The 20,561-nt window shown below is 38.6% G+C and overlaps 1 protein-coding gene across 1 annotated transcript; it reads left to right on the top strand.

Annotated features, from left to right (window-relative positions):
• The first annotated feature begins 767 nt into the window (after nucleotides 1-767).
• On the top strand, nucleotides 768-20,082 carry LOC119736725 (angiopoietin-1 receptor-like). The gene is made up of 29 exons (XM_038210738.1): nucleotides 768-846; nucleotides 6,439-6,528; nucleotides 7,043-7,288; nucleotides 8,005-8,322; nucleotides 9,032-9,289; nucleotides 9,859-9,993; nucleotides 10,376-10,531; nucleotides 11,084-11,179; nucleotides 11,364-11,405; nucleotides 11,656-11,961; nucleotides 12,199-12,495; nucleotides 12,609-12,893; nucleotides 13,020-13,237; nucleotides 13,604-13,673; nucleotides 13,935-14,041; nucleotides 14,421-14,622; nucleotides 15,232-15,334; nucleotides 15,740-15,983; nucleotides 16,419-16,458; nucleotides 16,550-16,698; nucleotides 16,968-17,211; nucleotides 17,499-17,609; nucleotides 18,075-18,259; nucleotides 18,574-18,687; nucleotides 18,818-18,888; nucleotides 19,038-19,078; nucleotides 19,365-19,461; nucleotides 19,674-19,779; nucleotides 20,005-20,082. Exons 1-29 carry the CDS (start codon nucleotides 768-770, stop codon nucleotides 20,065-20,067), a joined length of 4,473 nt encoding a protein of 1,490 aa, XP_038066666.1. The 3' UTR covers nucleotides 20,068-20,082.
• Nucleotides 20,083-20,561: the final 479 nt, after the last annotated feature.

Here is a 20,561-nt window from a genome sequence, read left to right as displayed (position 1 = left end):
GAAGAGGGGAAGGGGGGCCACAGGGGAGCTGAGGTGGGTAGGGGGCAGGGAGAGGCGAGGGTTGGGGGACGCGTGTTTTCCCAGTGGATATCTGTGCCCCTTCCTCACGCCCCCTTTGAAAAATGTGTGCACCCCAGGTGCTCCCTCAGAAGTTCAACCCTAGATACGTCACACATATATATATATATATATATATATATATATATGCGAATAAATAATTAATCAATTTTAAATTGGGCACGGAAGTCCTGGTGAACGTTAACTTGTCTCCTGGCGAAGTTTTTGCAATTGTTTTTTTTTTATTAATCGAAAGCGTCACAGCACTTTACAACCGTTACCTACCTACCCTGACCCTCACACCTGAATGCGCTATCGTCGCAATGCAACAGTACCCAGTCTTACCGGGATCCCAGTAAATTACCATAGTGCCAGGCTATATTCAGTAAGTTTAATATCAACAGTGCAAACCAAAAGTAATGCGCTTGTGATGTGAATGTGTATTTGAAGCTGCACTGTGCTTAAGGGTTGTCGAAATGTACTCTGTAAATATAACCATTACTGTACTGTGTAAATCTGGCCTTTTCTATCATAAACAGTCATTTGATTTGGCAAGAGGAAATAAACTGACACCACAGTACCAGTTTGTTGGGCAATACACAAGGAGGTACATGTAGCATTGCATGTACTTCCTTGCATGAACTGTATAGGACTGAACAGGTTAGAGTCATCCCTGTTATCGGAGCATTTTCCGAGGGATACAAACAAACATGGCGTCTCAAGGTGGAGACTACAGACACGATACCATCTTTCCACTGCTTCTGTTTCTGCTCCTCACTCACACAGGAGGTAAGTTTGATCATCGAGGAAATGAACAGTGTTGTTTGACGTCATTCTGGATTTTATATGGGTAAACGTGCTATTTGGTCAAGAGTTGTTGCCACAATCGGTAAGTAACAGTTAGTTTCACGAAAGACAAAAGATCCTTGTTTCTCGGGAAATGTAAACACTTTCTAATTTTTTTGTTCAATGGCATGTAGTTTTTACGGAGCTTTTAATGGGACATAGGTGAAGAAAAAAAATTGAAAAAATCATGGTAAGAATGAAAAAAAATCTGCGTTCGAACGAAAAAAATCTGCGTTCGAACGAAAAAAAATCTGCTTTCGAACGAAAAAAATCTGCGTTCGAACGAAAAAAATCTGCGTTCGAACGAAACAAATCTGCGTTCGAACGAAACAAATCTGCGTTCGAACGAAACAAATCTGCGTTCGAACGAAACAAATCTGCGTTCGAACGAAAAAGCTGTTTGCTGTTTGCTGTAAGCTGTTTGCCCTCCCTGTGCTGCCCCACCACTTATGTGGGTGATTTGGTCATGTTTTTTCAGGTCCAACATGCATGACATATGTGCCCAATGTAGGTCCGTGGCCCAAGTACAGGAATTTCAATAACTGGTCTTAAAGCAGTCTATGAGCTTTCAAACGGTCTTACTAGGGCTTGCTGTTAGTTGATCATGACGTTTGACCATTGCAATGAAGATCTAGCTAATTGTCCTTCTTTTTTTAAGAGTCCCTATCCTGTTACAATACTAACTACAACACAACACAACCCCCCCCCCCACCCCATCAGTCCCATCCATTATGCTATGCTGAGGCAACACACTTCTCTTTTTTCCACAACAATTAAATCAAAGTTGATACAGTTTTCAACGCCTCTACTGTGAAAACCGTATATAATGAACGCTTCTCTCAAAATATTATTGTTTACAATTTAAGAATTTATTATGATCACGTTACATTTTTTTTTTATAATTTAAGCTATCCTTAAATTTGCCTGCATCTAGCACCTACAGCGGGGCCACGATTTGTTCAGTACTAATTTGAGTTTTAAAACACAACGAATTTGCAATGCACCTCTTAAATGCAAGTGTCACTGTTATACAGCATATTTCCAGAGTTTGGTGAGAACGTATTCTGTGACTACACAAAATGAAGGATTGCAATTAAGTTAATAGTTTTATGTCACATATGAATCTGAAACGGCAAAACGTAAGTCACTCCAAAACAAATCTAACAAAATACAAATTGCATTTCACATATTTTGTGTACAATCGCCTTAATACTGTCCCAAGCCGCCTTTGTGTGGTAGGGTTGAAAATGCATTCTGGTATGTAAATAGAAAGTATGGACACCGTTTAATAGTATACAAATAATGACTGTTTGTGAGTGCAATGGAATAAAAAATAAATTCATGAGGTGACAGATGAAATGTTCCATTTCAGGAGGCGAAGCCGAGTGGAATGGAACATTTCATCTGGTTGACTTTTAATAGCCAATTTATTCAGGTTAAAAAGGTGTACAAGTTTGACAAGTTCAGAGTTATCATATTATGCAAACTGTTCAACAGGTTGAGAACTATAATATTCAAAATTATCTTACCTTAAAACATTTCCATAAGTTTAGAACTCAAACCGTTCAATAAGTTCAGAACTTTAATTGCCAATTTAAACACCACAGCGCCGCCATCGGCAACATGTGCAGGGACAGTGCAATGGTATACAATTATTGAGTGGCTCAGCGTGGAATGGGAGGAATATTATCGCAAGGTAAAATTTGGACTTTTCCATTTCACGAGGCGAAGCCGAGTGAACTGGGAAATTCCAGATTTTACCCGGGCGATAATATTCCTCTCATTTCACAATTTAAAGCCACTAAATAATTATTTGTTTTATATAACTGACATATAGATCCTTGTCATTTTATATATTTGAACTTTTTGCAATACAAAGCTGGAAGAAAATGTATTTCTGTCTTCCAAACCACCCCTTCACGAAAATGTTTGAACCCAACGCTGTAGCGCTGGCTCTTTGGAACCATACGCGCTACGCGCAACGCTGAACGCGCTCACCAGCATGCATTTGCACCATTGCACACAAATACCGCGTCATGATCCTAACTGTTGAACAGTATTTTCCATTCCCCATGGGCGGATAGTACTTTTTGAGCCGCGGCATAAATGGGAGCAATAACGAATGCCATGTGATGTGAGTTCCACCAATCAAATGACAATGATCTGTATGTCGGTTATATAATACTTCTAATCACAGACCAATAGTACTACCATTGCACCGCGCGTTGCGCGCCACGCGCGCGCCGTGCATTGGTACGAACAATTCAAGACATGTGATCAACGATCCACCAATCAGATGACAGGGATTTATTCAGGTGTTGTATAATATCCTTTAACACAGGTCTGGCCCTCAATCTGCGGAACAAGCCGACTGATCAGAGTTCAACTTTTATTCCAGTTGTTACGTCTGCGGAGAATGCAGTAGATGGCAATCGAAACACCTTTTCAATCACAAGTAAAAGTTATTTTCTTTCAAAACGGGTGTCCTTCTTTGTTGATAAATAAACTCGTGTAATTATTTGTGTCTATTAGGGTGGGGACGGGGGTGGGGGAAGGTACTCCCTTACTATTCCAAGCAGGGGAGACATATCGTATCATTTGTCACCGCCCTTGTTTCTGCTTTCCCCACTCTCAACTAAACATTGTAGGCCAATATTCGATTGAACTGATTCATTTATCATTTCACTGCAAAGCTAATGCTTAACATTATGAATTCCATCCAAACGCGAAACAGATTTATAAATGTTTAAAACATCTACAGGGCCCACAGCGAGTGGATATACCCACACGTCCCACTGGTTCGTGCACGTACGTAGGCCTATAAATGACGGCATACAATTGTAAACAAAAAAAATGCTCTCAAAAACTGACTAAAGCCATAAGAAATGTGTGCTTCGTTCCACAACAGAGGTTCTTGAGTCCAAAATTTGCCTGGGCATCAAGCGGGCCCGGACCCAACGACGTTAGGGCTTTGCGCTCGCCAGGGTCCTTTTTTGAGGAAATACAAATATAGGAGGGACATCCCCAACACATAGCCCTTTGGTGAATATCTTTGTTTGCGTATTTTTGTTCTCCTTTGTTCTTATTGAAATCTCAAACTCAATTGCGTTATCCTTAAAGGGCAGATAGATTTTCAAATACTTCCTTCCTACATTGTACTATTGTGCCTACTGCCCCATAAGGAGCCATGTGCATGTACACACGTTAGACAAGCAATCGACTCCCATGCTGGTTATGTCATAGGGGAATGTGGGGCTACTGGACCAAAGCACATTTTCAATTCTAACACTATAGAAATGATGAAGGCAAGGGATAGAACTATGTTTATTACATGACCAAAACACTTGCTTCTTTATTGCAAACAATTGAAATCAATCACATTCATTAAACATATGAATATTAATTAATTAAAAATTCCGCCAAAAGTGGGCTACTAGCCCCACTCCTGTGGCATCAAAAGTGCAAAAAAATGAATACTGTAAACAGTAAATGGATGATAAAACACTCAAATATGTAACTGTGAATATCTTAGAAACACCAAAGTGTTCACTAAGTTGTTTCAATATAATTTAAAGAGTTTGTACTTTTTCTCAGAAGAAAATCTGCAATTTCTATTCTCGGAATGTCAGTGAGTCAAATAGGCCCTACAGAGTTGTTTGTCATAGGTATTTTGTATTCCCTGAACCACGATTTGAAGTTTTTTTTCAAGTGTATATACCTCACATGGGTCACACTTTATGCATGGTTTTGCTTTTGAGAAAATTCTAAGGCAGCTTGATTAACCGCAAACATTGTTTCTGCATAAACGCTAACTACAATTTTTGGCACTTTTTGGACCTTAAAACTGAACACATTATGCTTACAATTTGCATGTTTTTAATGTTAGATTGGGATGGCTAAATCATGAACTATATCTGAATAGCTTTGATGCATCTTGAGGACTGATTATCTCTCCACTTGTGATCGCAGTGATGGCTCTACTCCTCGCATCTGCCTCCCATTTGTTTCGAGGCCCACGCTTCGTAGCACGATATGTCCGCAGCATGATTCTGTAATTAGGGAGACCAAAAAAAAACCCATAGTGATATACTGCAGCCTTATCAATGCTGGAATGAACATTAGTAAAGAACTAAAACTCTTATAAAGAAAATACAATCATATGGGAATACTAATTACACCGTCAGGGCAACTGGCCCAGGCGGGCCAGTTATCCCGACATATGGCGGTCCAGTAGCCCCGAACATTTCGTGTGTAATTAATTAATCAATAACTCCAAATATTTTAGCGTAATTTGCATTATCATCCTTGTAATATTTCATAAATGACCTCTGAAACATTAAAAAAAATTGTTAAAAGAAATTAGGTATAAATCTTGCTAAATAAAAAATAAAACACTTTTCAAACATGTTACAAATGACGGCGGCCATTTTGTTATCTTAAAACAAAAGGAGTTTAGGCCTACACTGTAACATCAAGTTACTCGTCCAAAATGTAGGCTTCCAGTGCACACCAAATTACTGAATTTCGTGTCAAACATTCATTTACTCCTTAATTTTCATTTGGGCAATTGATTGCACTGTAGAAATGATTCAATCTGCAGTTATTCAAGGGTGAGAAACTACCTCATCGAAGCAGACTTTTGATTCTAATCTTAAAAAATACATCATTTTGTAAATGCCCAGGGGGGGGGGGGGGGGGCTGGGGGGGCCTTGAACATTTTATGGGGGGGGCGTCATGTAGATCAATGATATTTTTTTTAGAAACTCAAAATCTCAGTGTGGGGGGGGGGGGTGGCGACTGGGGGACGACAAGGTTTCATTGGGGGAGGGGCGACACCCACGCCCCCCCCCCCCCCCCCCCCCCGTGGCTACGCCACTGAATGGAGGGCAGTAGAGCATACACAACTACGAAAAAGCTTAACAGCGGTCCACTAGTGTTAAACCATTTGTTTTTATAAAACAAGGATGTTGTATTTAGCTTCTAGTTAGTATTCGGTTAATTCGTCCGTTTAAATGCCACATTATCCGAACACATACAAACAAATAGCTGAAGAATTCCTCACTAAGAACGTCCCACAAAAAGAATGACGTAGGTTACACAATATCTAAAGTTTGATCATTTAATAACCTTTTAAGACAGTGATTTGTGATGTCATGTATTTTCGACTGTGATTGTGAATGTGCAAGCCAAGATTAAAACAAGTGGATTAAAAACAAATCAATGTGGCTACAAATTTGGATGTGGTCAAAACGGGTTTATAGAATATTAGGTACTAGTTATGTTAAATTTTGTTTATTTACTATCGAAACCGTTCAGAAATAAATGCATGTCACCATTATTTATAACTCTACAATACTGCCGTGATTTGAGCCATGTCCCGACTGTACCTCATGCTGAACAGGTTACGTATTAATAATTAAAACAACTCGATAATCACATTACATTTGGTATGAAAACAATTGTTTGACGTAAAAACGTTTGCACACTCTTTCTCTAAACGAAGCAATGTAGACACATTTATTATTTATGTTATAGATCATGCCCCAAATCAGTGGTGGAGAGTAGATCTTGTGGCTAGCTACTGCTTGAAGAAAATTACAATAATCAACAGAGTCGATTGCTGTGGTAAGTTTTCTATGCATGTCTTACAAGCTGCGTTCGGCGATTATAGAACAGAACATAAATGCCAGTTTTCATCGCAGTGTGTAAAAAACATTCGTTTCCAGATGGGGGTATTTTTTTATGATAGAGTAAGGTTAGAATTTGTGTAAAACATAAACGCGATGCAATTCTGTCATTAATTCAATTCAGCCGAACTGATTCAGGTGGGCATTTGCACCCAAGCTTAATGTCAGAAATCAATTTAGTGAGCTACCCGTAAATTCATTTTTAAAATCCTCCTGAAACTTAGGTGTGGTATTAATACAAAAAATCCACACCGTTATGTTTCACTTCGACGAACCGGTTGAAGTTTGATAAAGAGAAATACAAATCTTTAAACATATCTAACTGTATTATAGCTATATGTAAGTGATATGCAACTCCTCTATACTATTTGGGGTCTTCAATTACCAGGGAAGTGCAAAACCCATGGGTCAAAATAATTCCGATTACTTTACGGCATGACAAATTACTGCAGGTTGGCGATTGGCAAGTGCTGTAGTGCGGGCTGGTTTGGATCCATCAGATTTCTCGCAGAACACACAGATAGGAGATGCAGTCACAAATTCTCAGGCAACTAACGGAGCAGTGATTGATTTCATCGCGGATCCCATAATCTCTGCTCGATACGTCAGTGTGGAACTAACTACAAATACTGCTCTGAGCCTGGCTGAAGTCATGGTGGAGGAAATCCAAGACACTGAAGAGACTTCCTCTGTTGCAGGTAAGATGGATAAAAATATGTTTGCATGGATTCCCACTTTGTTCGCGACACAAGCAAAGACAATAGTCTTATGTTATGCTGCTTTGAACAATTTAGGATATTCACGAGGACAATGACATCGTGGTTAACATATATATTTTCAATGTCTCCAAAATTTCGCATAATGATAATTTTCCGGGAAAAAAAATAAGCTATCGCAGATTCCCAACTTCACATTTGATTCAACATTTAACATTTTTAACATGTTGCAATTTTATTTTATACATGTTGTTCTTGGGTGTAAAGGTCAAGCCCTTTGTTCAAATCCAATTAATTTTGTATTTTATGAAACAGTTGTACTAGTTGAAAATTTTATTTTTTGGCTCTGAAAAAAAATTCATAATATCTGAGAAGTAATCAATTTTAATCAATGTGGAAAAACAATTTGAAAAATGTTGTGCGAGTTCTTAATTCAGCTGGTTGCCACTAAGTGAATTGAATGAATCTGCACATGAGTGCAAAAGATCCTATGCTGAAAATATGCATGAAGAGCTACAATAAGTTGGTTTTAAAAGTCAATGACAGCTGTGGCATCACATCCCATAACATCGGAATAGCAAAACTAGCTAAAAAAATTAATAATAATTCCCAAAGACATATCTCCTAAAATTGATCACATTACAAATGAACATCTAGTATCTTGTAGATTCCTTTTTTTTCGTGTTTCTATCTAGTAGGCGGTGTAGATTTTACTCTGGTTGCCAATCCTGCTCGGCTTGGAGCCACAGGCGACAACGATGCAACCTTATCAGCCTACAAAAGTCCAACAGACATCGCCGCTGCTGTCTCATTCGGTCGCCAATTGACGACAGGAGGGAGCAATGACAACCTTCCTGCAGGATCGTCTGGGTTTTACGATGCCAACATGGGATGTACAGCCAGGTTGCTTAGCTTACCACAAGATGGTGGGATTGACAGAACAGGTGTCTTCTACGGCACTGCAGCTCTAAACGGCAGGGCTACCACAATACGCACAGTGATCTTACGCAAAGAAGGTACACATCCCTTCTTTTTCAAAATAACAAACGTATTAGTGCAAAAAATGATAAAATTAAGCAAAGAATATTGACTGGCAAGGGATTTGATCGTAAGTCTTCTTGAGGTCGCAGCTTCAAAACTGGTCCGGGGTTCAATATTTGCTTTGTTCAATCTAATGACTATATTTGCAGCTGGTCATTTTCCCTTGGATGATTATTTGTTGCTTTTATGAAATGAATCGGACATTCGTGAAGTTAGGAATATCCCATTCAAATGGTATTGCAGGAAATTACTAGTCCTCTGATTGAAGGTATGTATTGGACTCTTTTAAAAGATCTTAAATCGACAGTGAACGTATTAGGCCTATGCTCTGTATTTCAAAAAAGTTACCAAAATTACGCGTGCATCTGTTTCTAAAGTTTTGAAGGTTTGTCGGACCTTACCGATAACCGAATCCATCCTTAATCATTCAGGGCTTCATTATGAAAAAGAAGATTACATTACTTCGAAAGGCCTGAACAAATTAGATTCCATTGACCAGTTTTTTTATTTCGATTTTTAAGTTTGAGTTGAAAGCTTCATTGAACCCCCTTCCGCTATCCAAACGGGCTTGAGTGCAACTATAGCAAGCTCAATAAATGTTTGGAAAATTGGTATTAGATCTAAAGCGTTTTACATTGTAGTTCATCGCCCGGCTATCATTCTATTATGTTTGTTCTACACCAGGCACCATTCACACACGTCCAGTTCTGCGAACACAGACAGCAAGTATCGGAGAGGCAGTTACTCTACGGATGGAGAGTGTGAATCCACCGAACACCGACTACAGATGGAAGCACAATGCAGATAGCGTGCAGGAATGGGATGGCATGCTGAGCGTTAATATTGCGAATGTCAGCAAGACCAATGAGGGGATATACAGCTGCTTCATAGATGGTGAAGAAGATCAGCAACTCCATGGCTTCATGAGACTCATCGTAAGAGGTAAATGTTCACTGTTTTCTTATTTTTTTGGCCCAATCTTCGATTTGTGTAATCGGATGTGTAAGGATCGACACCGTATTGTACTAGGCCCACATTTCTGTAAAACCTTTGCAGATAGACATGCACAATATGTTATGGTATTTACGAATGGAGTAAAGATAATGTACCGTGAAACATTCCAAAAGTTGGCAATTTTTTCCAAATTGTGCAGTGTTTGATAAAAAAAATATGGAATTCTTAACTTTTTAATAACAAATTTAACAGATTTACTGTCAGGTTGGCAGACAACAATTCCTCACATTGCCCCTGATGCTTATAAGAAATACTATTTAGCACATGCACAGTTTTGACATCTAAATTTTCGACATATGTTAGTTTTACATATATTTTATAGTAACATTTTGTTTAATATAATAATGTACAATATATTACGTCTAAAATACAGTTAAATATATGAATGGCAAAGTAAAAAAGATGTCTCAAGGAAATGTAAAGGATAATTTTATATCACCTTTTCACTTTTTTGCTCATCAAAATGACTTGTTTGTTGGTGCCATTTGAACTTTCATAATGCGCAGCTGGTATGTGGGGCCCACCTTCATGTCAGAACACCTGTCGTCGATGCTACAATGGAGGTATCTGTGATGACAAGACGGGAACGTGTATCTGCGCTCCAGGATTCAGCGGAGAATATTGCCTGCAAGGTATCAATTCGTTATCTTCTTATTTGGTACTAATGGTGAACATTTTATTCATATAAAATTTATTTATTTGTTTATTTCTTATTTTAACTGGGTAACTCACTCAGTGGAATCCACTGATCTTCCATGGGTCCCAGTAAAGAGAAGACAATGTGAAGAAATTACAGTTTTAGAGGTGGGAGGAAAGGCCCAGAGAAGTATTCTGAGGAAAACCCACGGAATCATGTAGGGACTGAAAACTAAATCCACATATTGGCCCAGGCAGGATTCAAACCCGGATCACAGTGGTGGAAGGCAAGGAAAGTACCGCCACACCAACCAGACTCCCAAAAAATGTTGATTTTATATAGACTTAATTCCGGATTTGTTGTTCTCTTGCAATCAGTTCACGGGCGTCACGTCTTTGGCCAGAATGCTAGTCATACCTGTTCTGATAGCACTGATCCACACAACGACGCTTGCCGGGGTCGTTTATTTTGTCTTCCTGATCCTTACGGATGCTCCTGTGCTGCTGGATATATGGGACTAGACTGCGTGCAAGGTATTGGGAATTATTAAAATAGTGTGTAGTATTTCGGGCTGGGTACTCGTTGGTTTTTATATTTAGACCCCGGGTCTGAAGATTGCCCCAAAAATCACTTTGAAGATTGCCCCAAAAATCACTTTGAATGTTGCTAATTTTGTTTTTCCCTGAAGTGTATAGTTTTAAGATCAAATATATTTTCTTCCCGTATATAAGGCATGCAGCATGAGTATTTTTGTGTTCGCATAGAATTACTGAAGGGAAGTATGGAGCCGACTGTAAGCAGACATGTCACTGTCCATCTCGAGATTCCTGTGAGAAGGATACGGAATTGGCAACATATCTTGTCCACTATTTCGTGTTGGGTACTTGTTGATATTTATATTGCAAACAAACTAACTATTTTGCTAATTTGGCTTTTCCTTCAGTTGATATTGACAAAATCAGAGATGTTCTTTCCAATTAGTCTATGTTGAGCCTTGCTGATTCGTCCCGTATGCTAAGAATGAATTATTTTATGTCCAAAGATACCAACTTTTATTCAACTGAGTATTTTTGTTTTGACTTTAGAATGTAGTGAAGGGAAGTATGGAGCCGACTGTAAGCAGACATGTCACTGTCCATCTGGAGATTCCTGCAAGAAGGATACAGGAGAATGTACTGGAAGTAAGAGAAATGTGGATTTGAATTGCACTGAAGCTTGATAAAGTAATATTTGTTAATGTATAATTAAAGTAATAAATAGTAAAGTTAACTTTTAAGGACACAATGTGAAATTCAATGTATATGTGTATATATACGTTACATCTGATAAACTGACACAGCAATATTCTTTTATCCTTCCTTTCAGATTGCATACCACCATACTTTGGAAGTAACTGCCAGTGCTCTAGTAAGTTCATTGAATCTTTTCAGTCACAAACACTCTAACCCAGATGTTACTGATAAGTGGATGGAAGTTACGAACAAAACAACAAAAGCATCAGATAGACTAAGTAAGCACGATTAAAGAAGTTTGTGCAGATGATTACGACATGGCACACTCTCGAGGAAGGCGATGGGTAAAACAGCACACAAAAATATTGTTAAAATAAACGTTTTAAATGTTCGGTGTAATTGTTTTACAATTCATTTAATTGCAGCTAACAATGGCGTTCTGGGGCTAAAGGTGTTTTCCGACGTTCCATATCAACTACAAGTTTCCTGGCAACCAGATGCATGTGTCTCTGGCTACATACTGGAGTATGCATTGACAAACAGGGGCCAATGTGAAGAGATTGAATCTCCACAGCGGGTACCACTTCCAGGTCCACTCGATGGTCAAACTACCAGTCATGTCATCACTGGTTTGATATCTCGTTCAACCTATATGGTTTACATTCGCCCACAGTACAGTGGTACGCAGGGACCCGAATCGTCAACATCTGGTACCACATTGATAAGAAACGGTAAACAATTCTTTCGAATTTGATTAAAATGTGATAATCTGTTGCATCATAGCCGATATGTTTATGCAAAGACAAATTAAACTGACATTACCCCTGCTTGTAATTGTAAGACTGCCCTATTTAACCCAAAACTCACTGACAAATATTTGTCCGAATGTATTTCATTCTAATGTTGTCAAGGAAGATATTTTCAGCCATAAATTTGGTTGCATTCCAATGTGTGTTTATTTTTTTCAGATCCTACATCAGTTCATCCGCTGAAGATTACGTCCGTAGATTCGGACAGTGTTACATTGAGCTGGCGTGAGGTACTCTGTTCCGACAACTACATGGTGCACTATGCACTCCTCAACAGAGATGGTTGTCAGCCTATCACTCCGGTCACATACATCCAGCATTGCATGTGTTCGGGAACTACTTCTACAATAATACCTGGTCTGGTCGCTTACTCGACGTATATCATACAAGTCCAAGCTTATGTAGATGGAAACAACGGACCAACGTCGCAAATTAGTGTTACAACTGGCACGAAAGGTAAGACCATTTTCAGTAAACCCGTAACTTTGACAACTCTGAGGCTGGCACATTCAAACAATGCCCATGATTTATCTGAATCATTTTTCCTTCGTACAATAATTTACCTTTAGAACCGTCTGCTCCACCACAGCAAGTTGTCGTCACTTCACAGAAACGCAGCCTGACTTTCTCCTGGAGTCAGCCAGCGTGTGGAAGCCGAGGTGGCATCATCACAGGCTACACTTACAAGCTGAGTGGACCAGGGTCACAACTCATCTCAAATGTATCGACAGCCGAACAAGTTGAGATAGATGGCTTAATCCCCTTCACTAACTACAGTTTTCAAGTTGCCGCAAACACCAGTACTGGGGCAGGGCCCTACAGTGACGTTAAGGTTCAGAGAACTGATGAAGCAAGTAAGTACTGTTTACAAATATCAAACCCTTTATCGAGTTTTCATAATTATTGTAGGATCAAACTACTGTTTTTGGTCATTTCGAACATGATCAGATACTTGAGGTTTTTTTTACAATCTTCAACAGAGCCCACAGTTCCCTTGAATGTCGTCATCCTGAACGTTGATGACGTATCCATCACTCTCCAATGGTCAGAGCCCGACCCTCCAAAAGGAATCATCACCAATTACAACGTTAGGTACTGGAGGAGTGGACAGTCAGGATCCCCAACACCTATCAACGACGTGGTGCAATTGATGCATAAGATAACTGGCCTTGCAACGAATGTGACATACTTCCTGCAGGTCTGTTTAAATTCTACCTGACGTGTGTAACACTTACAGATTCAATCTGATTACTTAATCCTTGCATTTAATGACGAATCCGGGCACGTGATCACTGTACACCCAATGAGGCCCCTTTAAATTGATAAAACAATTGTATATGCTGTACAAAGCATATAGCTAGCTTTCGCCATTGACGGGGGCCTCCGCTGTAGAAGTGACAGTGTGCCCGACTGCATAACAACGTGCAAAGAAGAAGATTCTATACAACAAATCTACTTCTTTATGTGCCCTAAATCTATTGACTGCATGGGCATCAAATTGCTCGGTTCGTTTTTGTTGGTTCGTCTGTGAGGGGAAACATTAAAACGTATCTATTTGTACCAGGTGCAAGCCGAGAAGTCGGTTGGTGTGGGACCCTGGAGTAACAAAGTCACTGCAGTGACCAGAATACGAGGTATCTGTGGCTCATATCAGTCATTATGTACGCCCTATACTTTGACACGTTTGGTAAATAACAAAACCAGCTATATGGCTTCTGCTATGTCTGTGATCAGCAAGATCTCAAGTGTATTTGTAGTTACCTAAGTTCTGACCACAAAGGCTCTTGACACGATATTTGGACGTGGCCTTATTAATTACTTGGCAGATGCCGAAATCTAACTCACAGATTACATTTAAAGCTAAATCAGTATCTCTATTTTTGTTTTGTTTACAGAACCTGGACCAATCCGGAATCTTCATTGGACAGACAGAACTGATTCCACAATCGCCTTGGACTGGGAGCCGCCGCTCAATCCTAATGGACAAATACAAAGATACATAGTACGTCTTTTTTATTTCTCATTACTAGCAAAGCAAACAACGCTAGTCAAGCCTAGTACATGTGTTCCGAGATCGCAGAAATGCCAAACGTACATGTACGCACAAGTTAGTTAGGTAGTAACATTAGAGGCCTATTCTATTCTAGCAAGGACAATCTTGCTTCAACATTATATCTTAATATGCAAAAGCCATTTAAAGTAAATCCGTAAATTCATGAAATCACTGCTAAACTGCCTTTTTAACCTTTCAAAGTTATTATGCTGAGGGTAATATAGAGCAACAATAAATCCTCTGCCTTTAATGTACAATATCTCGAATGGATATTTGGCATAATATACATGACTTCTTTTTCATCAAAATCCTACATTTAAAATGACAGGTAGAATACCGAGCGACAGACAAGCCTCACCAGCCTGGTTTCACTGCGCCTGATGAATACAAAAGGAATGAAGTGGAGAGTCCGCCATTTGTGAAAGAAAATCTGGAGCCTGGTACAAAGTATGAATTCAGAGTGGCAGCGGAGAATCAGTTGTTCATAGGACGTGATACAGTCATGGAAGTTTATACCAAACCACAATCAGGTAAGGCAATGCAATTATGTTGTACATCAAATAATATAATAATTCATAATAATTTGGGAGGCTAATCATCCTTACTCACAGCTGGTATGCTGAATTGCGAAGGACGCGGCTACAACGTGGTCGGGCCGCTGGCACGTAAAGGCGCCTATGGCTGCCGGCCACATCGACCCGTATATGACCACGGAGCACAGCCTGATATCGAAAGTGATTTTTCCGGAGTGAGGAAAACCGGAGGGCCCGGAGAAAAACCCTCACAGGAGAGAACCAACGCACAACTCTACTCACATGTGATCCGCGGCCAGGATTCAAACCGTGGTCACCTTGGTGAGAGGCGAGCGCTTTACGCACAAGCCGCCCATGCCACCTAAATAGCGAATGATATTTTGCCATAACAGTGGAAGAAACAACCCATACAAACATATTCAATATCATAGTATGAAAAAGCCTAACAATTTAGGGCGTTAATTGTCATTAACTTTTTGCGCACATTTATGATGGAAAATGGTAAAATCCAACAAGTATGGATCTCCATAGATTTAATAGTTGAAATCGTTCTCCACTGTTAATGTTGTAGATTTTAACGATTAATTCAATTCTACTTGACCATAGATCTTACAGCACCGCCTCAACCGATTTCATACCAAGAAGACACCACAGATACTACCGTCACTATTGGTATAACTACCGCAGTATCTGGTGATGACTTCATTGAGTGAGTACTATACAGGACTACATTCAGTTTGTTGAAATGCATCAAATGCTAATAAAATCAAAATGTTAATGAAATAAATATAATAATATTGTGAAACACTTATCCAGCAAAATAAAAACGAACTGCTTTTCATCATCCATTTACATTTTAACCAACATTCAAACCAGGGCAGATGTTGTGCAATTTTAGAATAATGTCACCTCAGTTTTCAGGTGTGAATTTTAGAAATCGACAAACATTGTTAACATTAATGAATATCTTCATTGGTCTCCTTTCCTTTTGAAAACTTTATTGAAGTTTGCAATTCTAATTTTACAGTATGTGCCATCAATATACAATTATATGACCCATTTTGAGTTTTTGTATAAAATGTAACAAATTAAGCTAATCGTCCATTTACTGCAGATCGTACGTTGTTCATGTCAAGAAGACCAGGTCTTCATCTGTGACCAGGAGAGATGTTCTTATTCCAAGCCATTTTGAGGATTCCCCCAGTGACTACATAGCAGCGGAACTCCCCAAAGGGGGCGTGCCTGACAAATTTGTAGTGGGGGACACCAAAATGTACGGTGGTTACTATAACGCCCCGCTGCAGACGGGTGCTGTGTACAACATTCGTGTTGGGTCTGTCAGTAAGGGCAACGAATCGGTACGTGCTTTGATACGTCAGTGCTTCTGTTTTAAAACAAAACTAAAATAGACGTTTGTTTGCCGACTGGTCCTGAATTCCCCAATTTAATAGGATTCTTAACACAAGGGGTTAGGATCGTAAACTAGAACTGTCTTCAATTGCTCCGCCAAACACACAACCTTTGACTAACAAGTCATTGTGCCTGAAGATATTCGGCAAATTGGCTTTCCTTCCATGTTCAAGATTGGAATGAGTTTTCCTGAGACTGGAAATTTGAATCTCAAATCAATTGAATTATTTTTAGGATTTGATTTTTTGTTGTTATACCGGAGATCCGTGATAACTGACAAGATGATTTTTCTCTACCTTGATGTTTTTTTCTGGTCTAGAAATATTATTGTTGTCACATTTATTTCATAGCTCTTAACAAACTCTTTTGGCTTCATTATCTAGGTGGCCAATGTTGAATTTTCAGAGCCGCTGACTATCAAAGGTAAGATTTTCAATTGTTTAGCAGTAACAATAATTGTTTGATTTTGAGGACTATATTGAATGTGTTTTTATCTAAACCTCTTTTGATACAGTTGAGCAAACGAGTTCCAATTCAGGGCCTAATATTGCTGCTGTTGTACTTGGGATTGTCGTGTTCATCTTGGTTGTGATTGGCGTCGTCGTATTCATCCTGTGGAGAAAACGTAGCACGGGTCGTTCACAAACTGCGACAGACGAACTGGTAAGTCATTATCATACATGTATAGCTGATACAATAAAACACACAATTCCTTTAACCGTGAACTGTTAATAAGTCAAGGATATGGGTTTTTTTTCATGGCACTTAAGTTTACGTCGAGGTCGAGGGGAAATTCGTGTTTTTTTAATATTCAAGTAAAAAAAGAACCTGATATAAGTTATGCACTTATTCTCTGCTTATGTTTTACGGACGGTGGTTTAGAGGTTGTTCCATGATAAGCTTCGCTTTATGTTCTTTTTTTAATTTATAAGGTTCTCTCTGAAAACCCAAGATCTAAAATCAAGAAAATGGAGTCACTTAATGAGGACAACACCGACCCTATTGTCTACGAGGATATCGGGCTTCTTCCACGCTGGGCGTCTAAACTGGAAATTAAACGGGGGAATTTGATCATCGAAGAAGAGATTCTTGGTAAAGGTAACTTTGGCGAGGTACGAGCAGGAGGCGTGAAGATTAAAGGGAAAGTCACCAAAGCAGCCATCAAAACAATGAAAGGTAAGACAGTCTGAAATGTTAGAAGAATAACAAGAAGCCTTTCACTTGTATTTATATTATACATTGGAATATAGTGAATACTCTTTGTATTACATGTAACTTAATATTCAAATTAATATACAAAGCAATACCAAACTGTATTTTTAATCTTCAAAGTTACTCATACTAATAAACAAACGTGAATGTAAAAAAAAATCACCTAATAAGAGATACGATACCACCTCCATTGATCATTAAATTTACATAATGTACAATAATTTGTATCTAGCATATATTTCTGTGTACAGGGAGTGTTTCAGAATCTACCCGGGATGATTTTCTCAAGGAAATACAGACAATGGCAGGCATTCAGCCTCATCCCAATGTCGTTGGTCTACTGGGTGCATGCATGCACAAAGGTACATCTTCTTTACCATTATACGACACACCACCCCAAAAGATGTATTAAAGTTTGAGTCTTCAGGTTGCATTAAAGAAAGTAGTTTTTTAAATAAAAAAAAACAGTCAACTCTTGTAAATCTGGTTCCGATTCTCCTAAATAGAATTGTCATACATCCGCCGAATTTAGCCCATTCATCGGCTTTAAGTGGTAGGCCTTATCCTAAAAGATGAGTCTGAGCACTCCTCGGCTCATAAGTGTGTGTTGTCTTTGTCTATGTGCCTAGGCCAACCAATGTCACGCAAGCAGCATCTCCACTGGACACTAAGCTAGTCAGCCACATTCACAACGATTCATGCAATAGAATACCATACAAAATGTATTAGGAATAAACTGGCCCTGAAGTCCTTACACTCTCCGCTACAATAGTATGCGATGAACAACATTTGAAAGTTTCACCAATATGTTTACATTGTGTTGATAGCGATTCTGTACGTGGCGCTTGAGTTTCTACCTAATGGCAACCTCCGGGATTATCTGAGGAGTACTCGCCCTAAGCAGCAAGGGGCAGCTGGCTCTCAAGATGATGTGTCACCGCTGACTTCTTCCAACCTGCTCAAGTTTGGTCTGGACGTGGCCATAGGAATGGAACATCTGTCCAACACGGGGGCAAGTCACAAATTCAACAAAACAGATAAACAAAAATCAACATTCGAATCTGGAGAAACTATATGTATTTTTTAAATTAATGTGCTGTAAAAACTAGATTCTGCATATTTACTCTAATTGGAGACGAAAAGGAGGATTCTGTTGGATCGTTTGTAATTTTAAATTATCGACTCAATTTTTGTTCCTATTTACTATAGCTGTTAGTATATAGGTAATGATTGAAAATTAAGTGGATACAGAGACGTAATGAATAAAAAAATCCTTTGGAATACATTTGTAATACAATAATTCATTAATGACAATTTTGTATTTAGATAATCCACCGCGACTTGGCTGCAAGGAACATCCTTCTCTCTGAAGATCTGACCGCCAAAGTGTCTGACTTTGGCCTATCCAGAGGAGAAGACGTCTATGTCCAGAAATCCTCGGTAAAATAAGATAACATTCAAAACAAATAGTTTATTTCTAAAATTGTCACGACATTGTTTTGATTAATATTATTGATAAAGAAATAATTTAAAATGTTAAGTAACTTTTAGTTATTCCTTTGTTCATTAGACCAGGATTCCCGTTCGTTGGTTGGCCATCGAATCTTTAACGCGTCGTGTCTACAAGTCCAAGAGCGATGTGTAAGTTGAACAAATTATGAACATAATTATATCCTGCTAATTTATGACCTATGGTGAGGCATGTGTTAATGGAATTAAAATGGTTTTTGGAGAAGATACTTTGTCCGTTTTGTGTTTTACTCTGCTTTATTTACAATCGCATCATCCAGGTGGTCCTTTGGCATCTTGCTCTGGGAGATTGTGACATACGGTAGGTGCTTCATTTCTCATCGTGTTTTTGCGTTTCTCCACAACTTGTTTTTAAGTGATAGCATTTATCTGAAGTCTACTACTACTGCAGCAAATAAAATACTTTGAACAGAACACAGTTTACTCATACATATACCTTTTTAAAATGTAATTATACAGTGACCACGTCCAAGAAGTATCGGTAGCTACAAAGCAAGTTTGTTTTTGTATCTATGTTTCCATTTCTGATGGAATTAATAGAATATAGATAATTTACAGTTTGTCCTATTCATAACTTATCGGTATAGGATCCACTCCGTACCCTGGCATCGAGAGCAAGTCACTGGCCGAAAGACTGCTGGATGGATACCGCATGCCGAAGCCGGACAACTGCGCTGATGCAATGTAAGGAAAACACATCTTATTCTCCTGGATCAGTGCAGTGTAAAAACACATCATTCTATTTGACTGGGAAACAGTCAAACTTGCACCTTATTTTAACTGAGTAATCATGATTATTAAATAAGTGTTCTAATAGTTCACAAGCTCGTCTATTGTTCACTTGATCACTCTCTAAGCTATGTTTTTAATCGTTTTTCCCTCGATATCTTACCAAGTTACGATGTGATGTTGAAGTGCTGGCAGGAGCAACCTAGCAACCGTCCCAGTTTCACAAAACTGGTCGAAATTCTGGAGGAAATGAACTGCAACCCGGATGCAAATGTACGTATAATTGGGAACTAATGCCAAATGTGCCCGTTACTCTGATTAAGAGCTTTATTTCGTTGCAATATATTTCAAAGTTGATCTCTTTCTAAAACTCGATACTACAAGATATGTCTTAATAAGATTTGTAACATAACTTTAAGTTTTATTTTCCTAATTGAAGGGTTATTACTTGGTGTTCTCAATGATGCATTTTAGTACGTTATAACCTTGATTTTTCAGGATTACTTGTCACCGACTGTCTACGAGAATTTCACCATCAAGCCTGAGTTTGACGATAACTAGATGAATGCGATAATCGCTCACATGTCAGCTCAGCCAATCATCGCCCGGTGCGGGCGCGATATTAAGCAAATCTAATCAATTATATGAAAAAAATTCTAGAATTATGGAAACATTCTTCTGTAATTTTAAATTTCAGTGCAAATCATGGACGATGTGCTCATACCAATGATTTTACGGGATACTAATACTTCACTGTGTTACCTAATGTCCCACTTTGATGTTTGGGTTTTTAACTTCAAATCGAAAGAAAACTCAACAGGGATACACACAAATTATATACTGTGTTATAAACTTTTTTCTCAGATATATACATAAAGGTCCCATTTTAGTTGAATTGAGTAATCGTTAAACTTAACAGTGGATTTTTAACAATACAAAAGAAACAAATAATAAAGTAATACCCGAAAAATTATATCAAGTTATTTTCTTGTAATACTATATAACTACAAAGAAAAGAAAAAGACAAAAAAATTAGTAGCCGTAAAATTATATCA

Source organism: Patiria miniata, unplaced genomic scaffold (assembly GCF_015706575.1).
Source record: "Patiria miniata isolate m_02_andy unplaced genomic scaffold, ASM1570657v1 HiC_scaffold_3, whole genome shotgun sequence".
NCBI classification, from domain to species: domain Eukaryota; kingdom Metazoa; phylum Echinodermata; class Asteroidea; order Valvatida; family Asterinidae; genus Patiria; species Patiria miniata.
Note: the sequence above shows the minus strand (reverse complement) of the source record. Positions and strands in the feature narration are given on the sequence as shown.